The sequence below is a fragment of the Anopheles stephensi genome, chromosome 3 (genome assembly GCF_013141755.1).
Source record: "Anopheles stephensi strain Indian chromosome 3, UCI_ANSTEP_V1.0, whole genome shotgun sequence".
In the NCBI taxonomy this organism is placed as follows: domain Eukaryota; kingdom Metazoa; phylum Arthropoda; class Insecta; order Diptera; family Culicidae; genus Anopheles; species Anopheles stephensi.
This window is the reverse complement of record NC_050203.1, coordinates 25,024,612-25,039,808: the sequence shown is the minus strand read 5'-3', so window position 1 is coordinate 25,039,808 and position 15,197 is coordinate 25,024,612. Positions and strand designations below refer to the sequence as shown.

The 15,197-nt window shown below is 45.3% G+C and overlaps 2 protein-coding genes across 15 annotated transcripts in view; one reads left to right on the top strand and one right to left on the bottom strand.

Moving 5' to 3' along the window:
• Positions 1–15,197, bottom strand: part of LOC118511392 (leucine-rich repeat extensin-like protein 5) — an 89,216-nt gene that overhangs the window by 43,908 nt on the left and 30,111 nt on the right. The window lies entirely within an intron of this gene.
• Positions 1–15,197, top strand: part of LOC118511390 (protein vein) — a 51,947-nt gene that overhangs the window by 9,728 nt on the left and 27,022 nt on the right. For 12 of the 14 annotated variants that reach the window (XR_004906146.1, XR_004906147.1, XM_036054409.1 and 9 more), the window contains exon 3: positions 11,026–13,362. Coding sequence is in view for 12 of the 14 variants with exons in the window: in XM_036054409.1 (XP_035910302.1) it covers positions 12,162–13,362 (1,201 nt within the window). In the remaining 2 variants the exon portion in view is untranslated. Of the gene's footprint in view, positions 1–10,692; positions 10,915–11,025; positions 13,363–15,197 lie in introns of those variants that run through there. The other 2 variants (XM_036054420.1, XM_036054418.1) reach the window with 2 other exon arrangements.

Sequence of the window (15,197 nt, the reverse complement as noted above, 5' to 3'; positions counted from 1 at the left end):
AAAATCCCCAAACCAATGAGATCAACTCCCGAATGTAGTCGGAACGAATTATCTTATCCTGGAGGAACGTGCACTGATGACAACCGACGCACGACGACGACTTCTGGTCCATCATCTCGCGCGACTCCTCTAACGTCGTAGCGACCATTCAGTTCGATAGTGAGTGATTTGACCATAATAATAATTTGGTAGCGTGCCGGAATGCTTCAATAATTTTAATTAAATCCACCCGAGAGAGACGCGCTGTCGCCAGTAACGAATCACGAGAGCGCCGCCCCACGAACTGGTTGCGTCTTTCGTGAAGCCGCTAATTAATAGTGTTAAATTAATTAAAGATTATACAACGCACACTCACACACAGACACATATTCATTGGCCACAGTGCCAAAACTAGAGCTGCGATCGGTGTAACATTTGGAAGATGAATCAGAATTCATGGAGAAATGCCTTCGTGTCTCCTTTCCCGCCCCAGCAGACAGAGCGAGAGAGAGCGAGCGTGTGGATTGATTTGAGCTGCACATGCCTTGCAGAAAGCTTTCGAGCGAACGGTGGTGACGATTGCAATGCAAATGCATGTGCAACAGCTGAGCTGTGAACCGATGCGAAGGCAAAGAAAACGAGCAGAATGTAACAGCAAAATAAAAACGAAAAACGGTGCACAGTGCAATCGCCCGCCGTGTAGGAAAGTGAAAGACGCGCGTCTGTTTGGGACGTCCTTTCCAAATCGTCAACTGTTGGCAACCCTTAACGGTCCAGAAAATGGGGTGGATGAGAGTTTAAAATGCTGCTTTAAATTGAAGGTGTGATATGGATGAACATTTGATGAAAGATCCTCGGCTTTGATCGTCCTGAAGACTCGTTCGATGCTGTTTTGGGAAGCATGGTCAATCGTGTTCAATTCCATTTGAAAATTTTTACAATTTAAATTTATCTTCCTAAAGGAACAAGGCTTAAAAATAACTTTCAGATTCAAATAAACGATCTACTTCAGGTGTACAATATATCGTCACATGGCAATTAAAGACTATTCGAGAAAAATGGTTCTTATTATTCGTCTTTGGCTCAACAACTTTGAGAGATCTGACCCTGCTTGCTTATGACTGTCCAGTTAGAAGAAGCCAGAAGTTCCAGTCTAAGTCCTTGCATAGATGTATGCTGCCAAGCACATGTATGGTAATGGTTCCTGGATAAATTCTACAATCTATAGCATTATGTAAAATCGAATATAAGATGAAGAGAGTCAAATGTGAAAAGATTACTCTTCTTCTTTCGTAGCCTAACTACCTCTTAAGTCATTCCTGCCATTTCTGACTTTCTACATTTATTGATACCGCATAGTTGGATAGTCAAGTCCTCAGTAGGGGGGAACCGCTCAGATGGGACTTGAATCCAGGTCCTGCCGCGTGAAGACCGGCGCCATTGTCGCATTCACCACCAAGCCAACCCCGAACAATCACTAATGATCTTTATCATCTGTTCATTGTCGAACTGCTCTACCCTGAAGGGTTTAACGTGATGAAGGCGTGAGTTAATTCTTAACACCATTTGCCACTGTAAATCCCCACGCAAATTCAATTTAAATTCAAAAAGTATCTTTAGGCTTCAGAAATTATAGTTCAGGTCCTTGGTTACCTCTTGGCCGAATGGAACATCTGAAAACTCTTTCATTTGTAAATAAACTGATCTTGCTGCTCATCGCAAAATTAAGCTATAAAATCGTCTTCCACGTGCCAATCAATTGTTCTCCAATTTGTTGGCAACATTTCTGAAGTCTCTTCAAAACCCTCCCAGATGTGGAGAGATGATGGATGCTTCTGCTTGCCCACAACTGACCCATCACACAAAACTGCACAAAACTGCCAGAGTCAAAATCCCGCGACCATTCGCACCAGTGGCAGTGTCCCACACAGCAGCAGCAGCAACACAGGAGGTACACACGGCAACGTGTCCGTGGTGCGCGCTGCAAGTTTCCTTTTAAAGATAATCAGTTTAGTGAGTGAAATTGTGCCTATAAAAACGTGCACACACACACACGCAGAAAGAGGCACAGATGCAACACACACACACACACACACGCGGCCAAGTGGCCAAGTTGGCCTGGGTCGGCAAATGGTTGGCAAAAATGATGATGTGTGTCTTCTGTCTTAATTGTTTATGCAACTTGCGAAATGCGGCTCGAAACGGGCGACTTGCCGAGTTGTGACTGCTGGGCGCGCTGGGATCCCACGATCACGCCAAGCTGATTGTGACCAACCGTGCCTCGCGTCTTCCTCCTCCTCCTCCTCCTCCTCCTCCCCCTCCTCCTGTCCCTGTACCACCAAGATGCAGTTTGGAGGGAAAAGAAGGTGGGAGGGGAGGAGGAGTGTCAGGGATCTACACACATGTGTGTGCGCGCTCTGGACGAGCTTTGCCGCGACTATTTAGGGAAGAGCGTGAACGGGGAAGAGTTTGGAAGCGACACTTGGACGAAAAGGGTCGGGATGTATGTGACCCACAACATGGGACCCGTGGGTCCAAACGGGCCCCTAGCCGAACAAGTGCGAGCCCGCCTGCCTTCTCTCGCCCGCTCACTCTCTCTCTCTCTCTCCCCCCCTCCAGCTCTCTTGCACACAACAAACCATCCCCCGTTGGTCTGTACGAAACAGTGGAAAGGCAGCACACACCACTTAAGATGTCGAAGACAATTTCGTCGCCCAATGTGGTGTGTGCAGACAACCTTCCTGGTCGTTGGGGAGGGTCGGCGTATGGGTCTCGGTGCCGGGGCGGGGAAGCGCTGACGGGTGCGAGGGTGCGATTTGATACGATCCAGCTGGGATCCGGTAGCCGGAATCGACGGAAAAGGAAATTGCAGATCGCCGATGTGGTGGAGATTCCCTTTTCGACCTACACCGGCACACCATACAACCACCACCTTCTATATCTATTTTGCTCACCTTTTTTATCATTTGTTGTTTTTTTTTTGCTCTTTGTTTTCCTTTCGTAGTCTTTGTTTTTGTTTTTATTCCCTCATTCTCTTCCTTTCTCTGTAACTATTACTACCACCACGGAGCAAGGGCTATTTTATCATTTCTTTTCCAGTGCAGTAAGTGATTTACAAGTTTCTCCTATTCATTTTATCATTTGCTTTACTCCTTCTCCTTGTTTTTTTTGTTTTTGTTTTCCTTTTTTATGTATTCAGTTGTTAACATTAACTAGTTTTTCTATCTTTTACAAAACCCAACATATGATAAAGATTTAGCTGTTTTCCAAAACAAACAAACAAAAAATGATCTAAACCAAACGATGAGTCAATTGCGATCCCAGCCGCTTACGACGCTCAATCTAATTGGCCAATGCGCGGTGAAATCCGCTGGGATGATGATGCTGGCTGCTCTGTTCCTTTTACAGCCGCCGTGACAAAACAATGCGCATTCACTAGTCACTGTGGGCATGTGAAGCCTTTCGGAAGGAAGGCCTCCCCCGTCGATGAGCCGGGTCTTAGATAGATGTAACCCCGTGCGGCAAAGAATGGGGATGAGCTGACTGTGCGAGAGTTCAAACCGTTTAAAAATAGATCGATCGAGTGCAGGGTTGCATTAATATACCATTTTTTTTGCTGCTGCTGCCGCCGCTGCTTCTCCGCTTGGTTTTGTCTGTGTTGTCCTCAACTCAAGCTCAGTGGCTGCGTTGGCGTAAGTTTTCCCACGTCCGTCCGCGCGGGGAGACTTTTCACGTCAGCAATTTAAAATTTGCTCTTCCAAAATGGAACTCATTAGGGGCATGACACGATGGGCACATGGAAAAAAGGGGATGGGAGGGAGGGCGGCGGGGGTGAAGGAGGAAGCAATTGTATGATGGGAAACCCCTCCCCCCCCCCCCCCCATTGCCTGCCATCGGTCTCTGCCCATAAACGATGGCATACGCGACGACGCACGGCCTTTTTCGCGCAAAACAGTAGCCAGTTTTCTTTGAGGTGCCAAAATTAGCGATGAAAAATGAATTATGCTCGAACAGATAATGCGAAACATTTTTTAAATGGGTTGCATATTTGACTGTCTTTTAAAACCTAACAGTGGTGGTTTATTGGAATACATCATTCTTTGCATGGTTAAATGTTAAATAAGAAAAATTGAATGAATTATATTCTTCAGTTATCATAGAGCTGTCATTGAGTTCCCTCTGGCTGGAGAATTTTGAATAAATTTGTTGTATTTTTAATTTTCTATATCCTTTCCCTTAGGCCTTAGTTTTCGATTCGGATCAATCAACACAAAAAAATGTTCATAGTGTGTGATCTAAGTTCATTAAATTCATCCAGAATGAATATTTATGGTTAGGATGGCACTTTCGATAGACATCAAAAACTATAATGCGTTAAAATGTTTTCTCAATCTGGATTCTGGTATAAGAAGATTTTTTTATGGTTGACATTGCTTTAAATACTGATCACAACAACTAAAACTCAGGAAATTTAGAAAGTATGACGAATTGTGCTCACAAACTTCAATGTATTAAAAAAATTTGAGTCGCTTTTGACATTAAAATTAATAAAATGAACCTAAATGAACACTTAATTCTTTATCAATTCGAATCTAATTCTTCTAATTTGCGTTCTAATTTGACTCTTTCCAAGTCAAGAATCCAAGTCGCAGAATCCAATTAAATAGAACAGCAATAAATTCCCTATGGCGTCAATTTGTTGACATAACGACGCACAAAATGAATTTCCTTCATCCTAATAAATCGTTCCCAGGCGTAAACCCCTCTCTAAAAGCAAGATTGTACCAGATCCTTCTACCCGAAGGGCTCATCATGTACCCTAAGACCACGGCAACATGAAGTGAAAAAAAAACTTGTATAGACGCGGAAAAGGCAGTATGTGTCATGCCCTATTAGTGCGGTAAAATGGTCCCGCGGTTGCAGGCGGCGCATAAAATTTGTTGTTACAAACAGATTACAAAACCGAGCAACCCGGCAAGCGCCGTCACACATTAAAATACGCCCCGGAACGTTTCTTTCCAAGTCCTTTTTGAGGTCGTCCTTAACCTTTTTTTTACGTACCGTGCATTTGGCTGGTTCGTACCCAAACATCTTCTAGTAACAAGAAAAGACACACCAGTTGCACACAGGAAGCAAATGCAACAGCACCAATTCACAACGGAAGAGAAAAATAAAACATAGTGCAAGTGACGAAATGTAAGAAGAAACAACAAGGAAAAAGGACGTGCATCAGTGTGAGCAGGCTGAGCGTGCGTGACCTTTGGCGGTTTAAGGTCAATGGCGCTGCTGCTGCATTTCGGCTTGCATCGTCTAACGCACATTTACATCATCGTACATCACAATGCACGCCCGTCTTGCGATCATGGTGAAAGATAAAAACCATCATGATGAGGTTGTCCCGCGGGTTCGTCATTCCCCCCGGGGGAGACGTTCACGGTTCACGGTTCACTGGATTGCGTGGAGTGTTTAGCTTCTTTTCTAGCACGACGGGGACGGGCTTTATTTTTCACTAATATCTTCTATGCCCACTTCTCTCTCGTCACGTCGTTGCATCGGTGCAATTCGACGTGCCGTAATGTGTTACGTTGTCTTGGGTCGCAATGCAGAGGACCTTACGAAAAAGGATCCTCGAAGTGTGTGAGAAAGGACCGTTTGAGTGATTGTTTCAGGCGTGTGTTAAGAAAATGTTACCATTAGAGAGTTCTGTTTCCATGTGAATTTGAAGGTGAAAAGTGGCTTCATGGAGTTAGTTGGATTGAGTTAAATAAAATTAGAAATATTAATCTTTTTTGCAGTGTTGCTTAGCTATTGTACTACACACTTTGCATGTGCTACAGCTTAACACAACTTTTAAAATAATAAACTCATCAAAAACAAAATTTTAAAACATTTACGACCATCCGAGATCGTAACGCTTTTAGAGTCCCGTCCTTACCACATAATAAACATTTCATCGATTCAAATCATCACTGCAGCTGATCGCCACCAAACGCCAACGCCACGGGATGCTCCTCTTGGAGAGCTGTCGGCAAAACCGACCGACACTTCAAATGAAACCATTTCAACGTACCCGGTGGTGGCGCTTGTGCATATGCAGTGCCATTTTGTCGGTTTATTTATCTCTTTCATTTCGTCAGTTGCGTAACGCGAAACTGCAACCCAACCGCCGCACGATTGTCATCATCTACAGGCTTTCCATGTGATGTAAAACAAAAAAACGGCTGTCACGCGTTGCCAAATTTCAGTGCGTGATATAATTTTCAGCACAAGCAAGAAAAAAACCACTACGAAAAAACAATGTGGGCGTGAATGAGAACAAACATGGGAACGAGGATGACCTTTGGAGGAGTTAATTTTAGAGGGCAAACACCTCTCGGGCAGACACGAATGGGACGTGTTGCGTGCACGACTCCTCACTTCCACCGTGGCCACCAACCATACTACGGCCACATCCTTTGGCACGTGTGTAGACGACGGCAGCTAACCGTCGACGAACGTCTAGGCGTCTAGTATAGATTATTTGGGTGCGTCCCGTGGCCGTCAGGTTTGGAGCGTTTGTTTTTACAATTTTTGCAAAACTCATTTGCAAGCATGAACAGCAACAAAACATTCACACTAATGGAAGGTATACGCTTATGGCAGCTCATAAATAAGGTTGAATTTATATATTCTCATGCGGTAAGGTCGAGAGAAAAATAATGTTTCATTTCCATCAGCACACAATCATGCTTGATGTCCTGGCTGGCTGGCTAGCAGAGGTGTGCCAACGACCATTTACCTGGCAAGGTGCCGCCTCATTGCCAGTGAGGTAATTTAATTAACTTGTTGCAACAGCTAATCGATGGATAAAATATGGCTGCACGCTTGGTAAGCATTTTCAAATAATATAAAATACATCGAGTTTTTAAAGGATGTGCAGAATTTGAAAAATTGCACAGTGGCAATTTCTGAAAAATTATCGGGTTAAAATTACCTTTTGGTATTAATTTTTCAAAGTTCTCATTGATGAGTGGACAATAAAGTTTGTAACAGAATTGAAAAATACAAATATTTTTGAGAATAACATAACAACTTAAAAAGTTGGTAAAAAGACGTTTTCTTGTTAACTAGACCATAAAACAATGTTGGTTAATATTTTTTCATACTTTTATACACACATTGATTTTTCTTTCAATGAGAGCAAAATTATCCATAAATTATAATTTTACAAAGAGCAAAAATTTACAAAGCATTGCATCAATTTGCTTCTTCAATTAGTGATACATGTAATTGTTTTTGAATGATCCTAGAATGCAAATAAAATAAAAATTTCCTTTTTGAGAAATAAATTCGTTTTTGCACCATTTTGACCAAATTTGACCACAATTTTATTGCATTTGACAACAATTGCAATTTAAATGTAGTTCTAAAAGGACCTTCTGGTTTCTTGAGGTAATTGAATGACATCATGGGAAAATTTGATACTTTGTACGATGTTGGTATAATTTTAAGATTACTATAAAATTAAAAATAAATAAATAAAAGGGGCGGTCCGGTGGCCGAGGCGACAGCGGCGCCAGTCTTCATACGGCAGGGCCGGGGTTCAAATCCCATCCAGACCGCCTCCCCGTACGTAAGGCTGACTACTTTTCTACGGGTAAAATCAAGTCACAGAAAGTCAGAAATGGCAGGCCGAGACCTCTCGAGATTGTAGTGCCAAAGAAGAAGAAGAATATAAAATTAAAAAAACAATACAATTTGTATTGTATTTACTTTTTTTCCAAAATATGAAAAGTTTTGTATCAACTTTGGGTGGTGGCTTCTTAGTTTTAACCTCTAGTTTCAAAAATTAAATTCCGATTTCGGATGTTTTACGTTTTATACCGTCATGTGAATTGGCTTAATATTTTGCCCCTTTGAATCAACACAGTTAGGAAAAAAAAAAAAACGTTTTTCATATAACATTTTCCGTACTTTAACATGACTCTTGGCGAGCAAATGTTTGGGTACGTAATTGTTTACATTATCGCAGGATAATTAGGTCAGGAGCAGCATCAAGTACACCCATCATTAAATGAAATGAGTAGCTTAAAAGCTGACAAACACACACCAGGCTTTACTACTACTACGCGTACACACACACAAACACATTTACCATGAAAAACAAACTAGGCCAAATCCCTGTGGGACGCCCGTGACGGAAAAAGCGGCTGTTTATCTTTGCTATACGAAACGTTTTAATTTTTACCTTTCAGTACTTTGATCGTTTTTTCGTCTTTTCATCAGTAAAAAAAAAGTAACCGATTAACTAGACCGGGCCATATTTTAATATTGCTCAGAATTCAGCAAAATGTTGGCGGTGGTTGTCACCAAAAGGCGCAAAATATAATCACTTTCCACTGACTGTGGCGGCGGCCACTCACTGTGACCTCGTCGTGAGCATTGAAACCGTGAAAAATACAGCCACCTAGGAAAAATAGGAAAAAAAAACAAGTACGACGGGAGTAAGTAACGGAGAGGAAAAGCAACAGCAACAACCATGTCCGCGATGTCACACAACCGAGAGTGTGACTGAATGTCTGCACCGATCGCAGTTTCCCCCAGCCGCGAATGCAATGACTTTTCTTTCGAGCGTTGTTTTCTTCTTCTTTACGCTTACCACGATAGCGTGCTTGTATGCGTTTTAGTTGTCTTTTTCGAGGGGAGGAGGGGAGGGGGTCGTTCGTTTGGGAAATTGGGGTCCACCCAAATGTGTTGCGCCACGGCACTTGCCAGAAAGTCTCGAGCACGGTTAGCAAAGCCGCGATTTTTCACCGGCGGTTCACCTTACGGTGGTTTTTTTTTGCTTCTTTTCTTCTGCATCCCATATGTACCACCCAAATGGTCGGAGGAAGAGGATCGGAGGGTGATTGTGCGAGGTGAAAAACGACGTGAGAAAACCTCATCAGGTTGTGCTTTACTGTGTTTCAGAGCCGTCGCCTCCGCACGCACACGCAGATGATCGTACCCGACACTCATCAATTAAAGTCAGATTGTGTGTGAGAGATGCTGCAAGCAGAGCTGGCAGCCACGGAGTACTACGGGAAGGTCGGTTTGGTGACAGTTTGCTCGAAACGGTGGGGTACGGTTCTATGGCCTCGTTCGGGCGTAGTAAAAACGGAAAAAGACCTGCTGATAGAACTGGGCGTGCGTGTGTGTCTCGTTCGGGACGATCTTTTAGCACGATCCGTGTGTCTGTGTGATTGAGACGACGGCTTCCCGAAACCATTTCTGTCGCATCAGACCAGACAGCCGCAAGAGCGATGACTCACGCATGGCAAATCCTTTGGCGAGACGTGCAAATGCAAACCCTTGAAGGTGAATAAACGTGCCGCGCCAACCGGGATCGGATTTGCGGATCATCGCCCCTTTGCAACCGGACCGAATAGACGGGGGGCTAGGGAGAATGGGTGCAACGCCGGAAATGTTGGCACCGGGAGCGTTGCCAAAAAGACTACGAAAGGAGATTGCGATAGGGAAACGTTAACCCTTGAGGTGACAGGACGTGCTTAACGACGATCGTTCCGGGAGCGTGCGCGTAGCTGTTGGTTGTCGGCGTTCATTTGTGTGCAATTTTATGTACAAATGCAAAATGAACTAGCATTGTACCGTGTTAAATCTCTGATATTTTTGATCGCAAATACGCATACCGATAAAATGGGTCTTAGCAAAAATTGGAAAATCATTAAAATTTATAATTTAAATTTTAAAAACTTTTTTTAAAGATTGTTTAAATTTAAACTAACTTAACATTTATATGATAGTAGCATGTAAAAAATATCCGTTACATTGAAGGGTTAAATTAGAAAATAAATCACACCTTAGCGACAAAAAAGGAGATACGCAAGTGGGTCCAAAAGCAAAAATAAACAAAACAATTTGCACCATCATAACACGGTTGCCGGCTAAAAAAATATAACAGCAATTAAAACAAATCGAAAGCACACGTCAATGCACCCGAACCCTACCATTAGACGGGAGTGTAATGGGTGTAGTCAGTACCCTCCACTACACAGCCAGACGCCCGGGAAAATCCCTGTCCCGATGGTCGATGCGCACCCCGCCATAGCTATGGGTGGTAATTTTTCCTCATTTATTAACAGCGCTAATTAGACGCCGATAACAACCGCGCCCTATTTGGATTTGCATTAGAGTTTTAGAGTGCAGGCACTGGGTGCGCAAGGGAAGAGCGGATGCAAATGGTGTTGCATTTGCGTATGCGCACATGATACGTTCTACCGCGGGGAAAATCCGGCTCCAACAGCACTCGATTCGCTGGTGTAGTTCTCGTGGGAAAGAATCAAACTACGGGTCAAACGGGCGTACCTGGGTGAGGTGGCGAAGGGAAGAGGGGGCGTATGGTGGCTGGCTAGAGTTTTTCATTCCGTCCACCTTATGCGACATCCGCATATTTGTTTGACCGGTAGGGAAAAGCCAACCTCTGCCCGGGAATGGGTTTTCCAGCAACAATTTCTTTGTTGTGCCCCGTCGGGCCCTCCACCTGGCTACACGCCGCGCATTAAGCTCGACTGTATCGAAATCGAAACGCATGTTCACCGTTCCGCATGCTACCGCAATTTGCTTGTGATTAGCGAAGAAATGGTCGTAAGGTAAGGGCGTTAACATACGCTAGATCGTGTTTACAGATAGGGCTGCGATCATCGAGATCAAGCTGAGCCGTCGCGAGTGCGAGCGAGAATGGAATCGGACGATCGGATGCACATATGAATTGCGATCGGAGTATAAAGTGGCAGGGCTAGGGGTGAAAACTGCCCTTTACAAATCGGTTGCTCAACGCGATCACGATCGCGGTGCGTTCCTTGTAGCAGCCGTACAACAAAACGGTTCGTTTGCCGGTACGTTTGATACTCGGGTTGGCTCTGTGTTCCAGAAACAGGCTCCGGGCGATTCCAGAAAGTGAGAGTGAATTTCTCTAAAAATGAAGTTTAGTTCATTAGAACGTTAGTGATAGACAATTATCTATTTGTACTTACACGCAAATTATTTTTACTTTCTTTTCTTTTGCAGAGGCTTTCACGACAAGCGGATCCTCGAACGAGTACCTAGTGAATATCGAAACAATCCCAAGTTCCCGCAGAAGCAGTTCCTCAAGCAATCCTTTAGTTGTGGTTTAAAGCGAACCTACAGTGTGTGCTGAGTGGAAGTGAAAAGAAAAAACCTATCAGGAAAAAATTAAATCCTATCGAAAAATAGTAAAAAATTTAAGCAAAAAGTGTATCAAAACTGTGGAAAATTTTATCAATTTCCCCGTGTAGTAGTTTTTTGCGTTTCCTTACCGAAATAAGCGAAACAGAAGTGTTGCGGTGAAGATCCCCATTTTTTTCTACGCTCAATAATGCCGATCCACAGCAGAATGAAAGATCGAGCAATTGTGTCAGTGTCAAATCGACCCGTCAAAGATAGTGCCACTATCGTGCCGCATCGTGCGTGCTGAGCACGAGGAAAGGAAAAAAGTGTGTCGTATGTTGCTTTCGGAAATTCACTTTTGCGACCGTGGAACCAGTGCATGTGGTTTGTGCATGGTTCAGGTGTGGATGTGCGAGCGTGTCGGGTATCACCTGTCGATACAAGCTGTCCGGAACGGGGACGAGTGCCAGTGTGACCGTAAGTGCAAGAAAAACCATGAAGAAATCAACTGACATGTGTCATTACCGATCAGCGAAGAAGTTTAAATTATTGCCCAAAATCCGAGCCAGCCCAAGATATCGGGAGGCACCCTAGAGCGAAAGATCGTGTTGTGTGACTGTGCGTTTACAGCTTAGCTTAGGTGGTGATTTCAATTGGTGTGTGTGTGTGTGTGTCCTTGTGCGAACGGAGGTAGACAGCTGGGGAGCTGCTGACGGCTCTACGCAAAGGTCAGACAAAACTCAGAAATTTCAACTCGGATCAAACAGGCGAATAACCCGTAACGCCTTCGGGCGAATTCGACATCAGTATTGCTGGCTTTGGAGGATTGCCGGAAGAACGGGCGGACAACAGAACACCCTCCAGAAACCGAGATCTCCGGCGCAGAATATATCCTACCCAAGAGCGAGGATCCCGTAAGGTACTCCTTCCCGTAGAGTACCGGCCAACATTTAGCCTTTACCTACTCTCAAAACAAAACCCAACAAAATACATACCAGTCAAACTGACGAGACGCCATGTACTTACGCAAATGGAGTCCAGTAAAATATTTGATGTACCTATGGCTTGCAATTCTGGTTTGGATGTTCTCTCGGTGTGATAGTGCCGCCACGATGCATCTGGCGCCACCGCCACCGTACCATAGCAGCGGCTTCCAGGGCACACCCGGTGGCCACTCCAGTAGCATTAGCAGCAGCATTAGCAGCAGTAGCAGTAGTGGTAGATATGTTAGTGATAGCAGTAAAACAACACCTAGCATTAGTAGTCACACGCCCGCGACCGGGACGCACCAGGTGGAAAGTTTGGCCGGTGGTGCGATACCGCCCCGGTTAGCGCACCCCCTACCGCTACTGCCAAGCGTGGCCACCGGGAAGATTCCTGCCGATGGAGTTTTGCAGCTGCTTCGGCGTACCAGTGCCAACACTCAAACGGTAGCGCACCGGGAGCAACCGGACCGGCACTTACCACCAAACCAATCCTCGAACCAAATGTTTCCGCCGTCCAGCACAGTGGTTGTTGACGGGGCGATGGCCGGATCGGCGGTTGTTCCGTCAGCCATCGACAGCAGTAGTATTATTGGCAGTAGCTCCGACACTGCCGAACGAACGTTGCAACGGCAATGGGCGGCCCAGATGCGTCTGAAAGGTGAGCGTCGCCGACTGCATCGGAGACGTTTGCGCACGTTGGCCGCAAGTCCGCTGGGCAATCGGAACCGAAGAGATTCGGCCCTACCGGGTGGGTACGGCGGTAGATCACCGACGGCAACCGGCAATCAACAGCATCCGATGCGGACCCAGCGAAGAAATGGTACCGGGGGTGGACCGCGCCGGTACTGTTCGGCCCGTGATCCGGCAACACTCGCGTTCGAGGCACCGATCGTTTGTGAGGCGAAGGTCAAGTCGATGAGCGATCGGCGACCGACGTTTGCAGCGACGTTCGAGATACTGGCGGTGCACAAGCAACCACCGAAGGGACGCCTGCAGAAAGGCCGTACCGTGCGGTTGCAGTTCAATCTGACCACCACGAACGAGTGCGACATCTTTCGGGGGAAGTTCCGCGAGCGGGGGTTTGTGCGCGAGGAGCTCGAGCTCGGTAAGGTGTACTTCCTGTTCCTGAAGCCAAACATGGGCTACACCAACTTCACGATCCTCGGTCAACCGATACGCAAAACCAAACGGTCCGAGGGTGGAGTTGCGCAGGGCGTCAATCCTAACTATGGTGAGTAGCCATGCTCTGTCATTTAATTTAGTTTTATAGTATTTAGTAGCGCTTCGTTGTCTAGGGTCTACTTTCTTATTTCAATCAAGATTTTCTCATTACCCGCGTGCGTATTGTGAGTCTATTTCCATCCATATGATTGCACTTCGCCCTTTTGATCGGCGCCATCATTCCCGGGGAAGAATCATACGATCGCGATCCTCAAAAACCCACACAGATAATCGATTTGAGCGTGACTGCTGATGTGCTGAAAGACAAATTTTCCGGTCTGGTGACGCCGGGAACAGAGTGAATTCGCGATGCATGGCGACACCACGAATGCATTGTCAAACTTCGTTTGTGTGCAAAGGTTGTGCTAGCGTAGGCCTCAGACCAGATAGGAAGAATTAATCGTGTTTGTGTGTGTTTTTGGTGAGCGAATTCGGAGGTCACGGCTTGGCTGGTGGCCTGGCGATCATAATTTTTATCCATCCTATAAACATTCCGGGGTCTGGAAAAGTGCTCACCATTGGGCGTGAATTGCGCGTTCGGTGCGCGCCCGCGCGTACGTTGAGGAGCGATCAAAAACAAACACACGCGCTGCCCCAAGCTGATGCGCACGCAATGCGCAGCGAATCTGGGAGTTGAAGAGGACGCACACGAGAGCATCAAACGCGTGCAATGGAACGAGAGCTGGCGAGCGAAAGAACGGCAAGATCGTGAAGATTGCACACACACTCGAACCCAACGTGGGATGCATGTTTAGTTGGCAAGCAGAGCTGGGGAGGGGGGGGCGGTGGGAGAGCGCGTCTTCTCATACTTTTGGGACGATCGTACCGAATGCAGCGAAGGTCTCGATGGGTCTGGAACAACAGAACGCGGGCCGAAGAAACGCACAGAAGAAGAAGCAAAAAAACAGTAAATCCTAACCGACCAAATGTGGAATATCAGGTGCATGTTGTCGTTTACCATATAATAAGTCCCCGTCCTGCCGTGGGTAACTTCTTCACCAGCGCTTGCCAGCGTCGTGCAAGAAGCGCATCGTAAGCAATGCGCGGGAATTGCAACGCGGTGCGCAAGACGGAATGGGGTGATGGGCAGCGGGAGGCTTTGGGAGGTTTGGATGGGGTTACCCGGATTGCCGAATATGGCCCGGGGCCAGGGAGACTGCTACTACTACTGCTGATGTGCTCAGCACTGCTCAGTGTCGATTTTGTTATGGTTCAGTTTGATTCGCATCGTTCCGAGGTGGATTGATAAGTGTTTGGAGAAACGTTTAGAAGGAACCTCTATTGTGGGTTATAAATTCTAAAGAGGTACTCCTAAAATAATCACGTGCATGGCTTGAAGTCGTAGTAGCAAAGCTTAAACCAAAATCACAACTTAATTTTGAGATTGTAGTAGGTTTTTCGCTAAAAAAAACTGTTGGCCATTATTCTATGTGGTTCCTTCCAAGACCTTTCGCTCGAACAAAGAATTGATTACACACATACACGAATTTAAATTAAAGAAACCAGAAGAGCTTCCGAGGTTGTATTCCCAACGAGAAGGGTAATAAAAACTTTAATTGATTACCCAGGCACACGAATTTAAAGAGTGGAGATTCTTCATAAAATGTAGCAGATGTAGATGTAGATGTAGATGTAGCAGATATACTACACTGTAAGCTTCTTATCCTGTTCTGGCTAGAGATATTCGGACTAAAATTAGTACTGCTAAGCGTTACATAGAAGTTACTTAGCATTTCTACATAGTAATTTATGGAACATTTGGCACAAGACGATTTTCAGTCTTAAATGCTAATTATTACAATTCGGAAAGGCAAATCAGCTAAATATATCATTATGTTTTGGCTA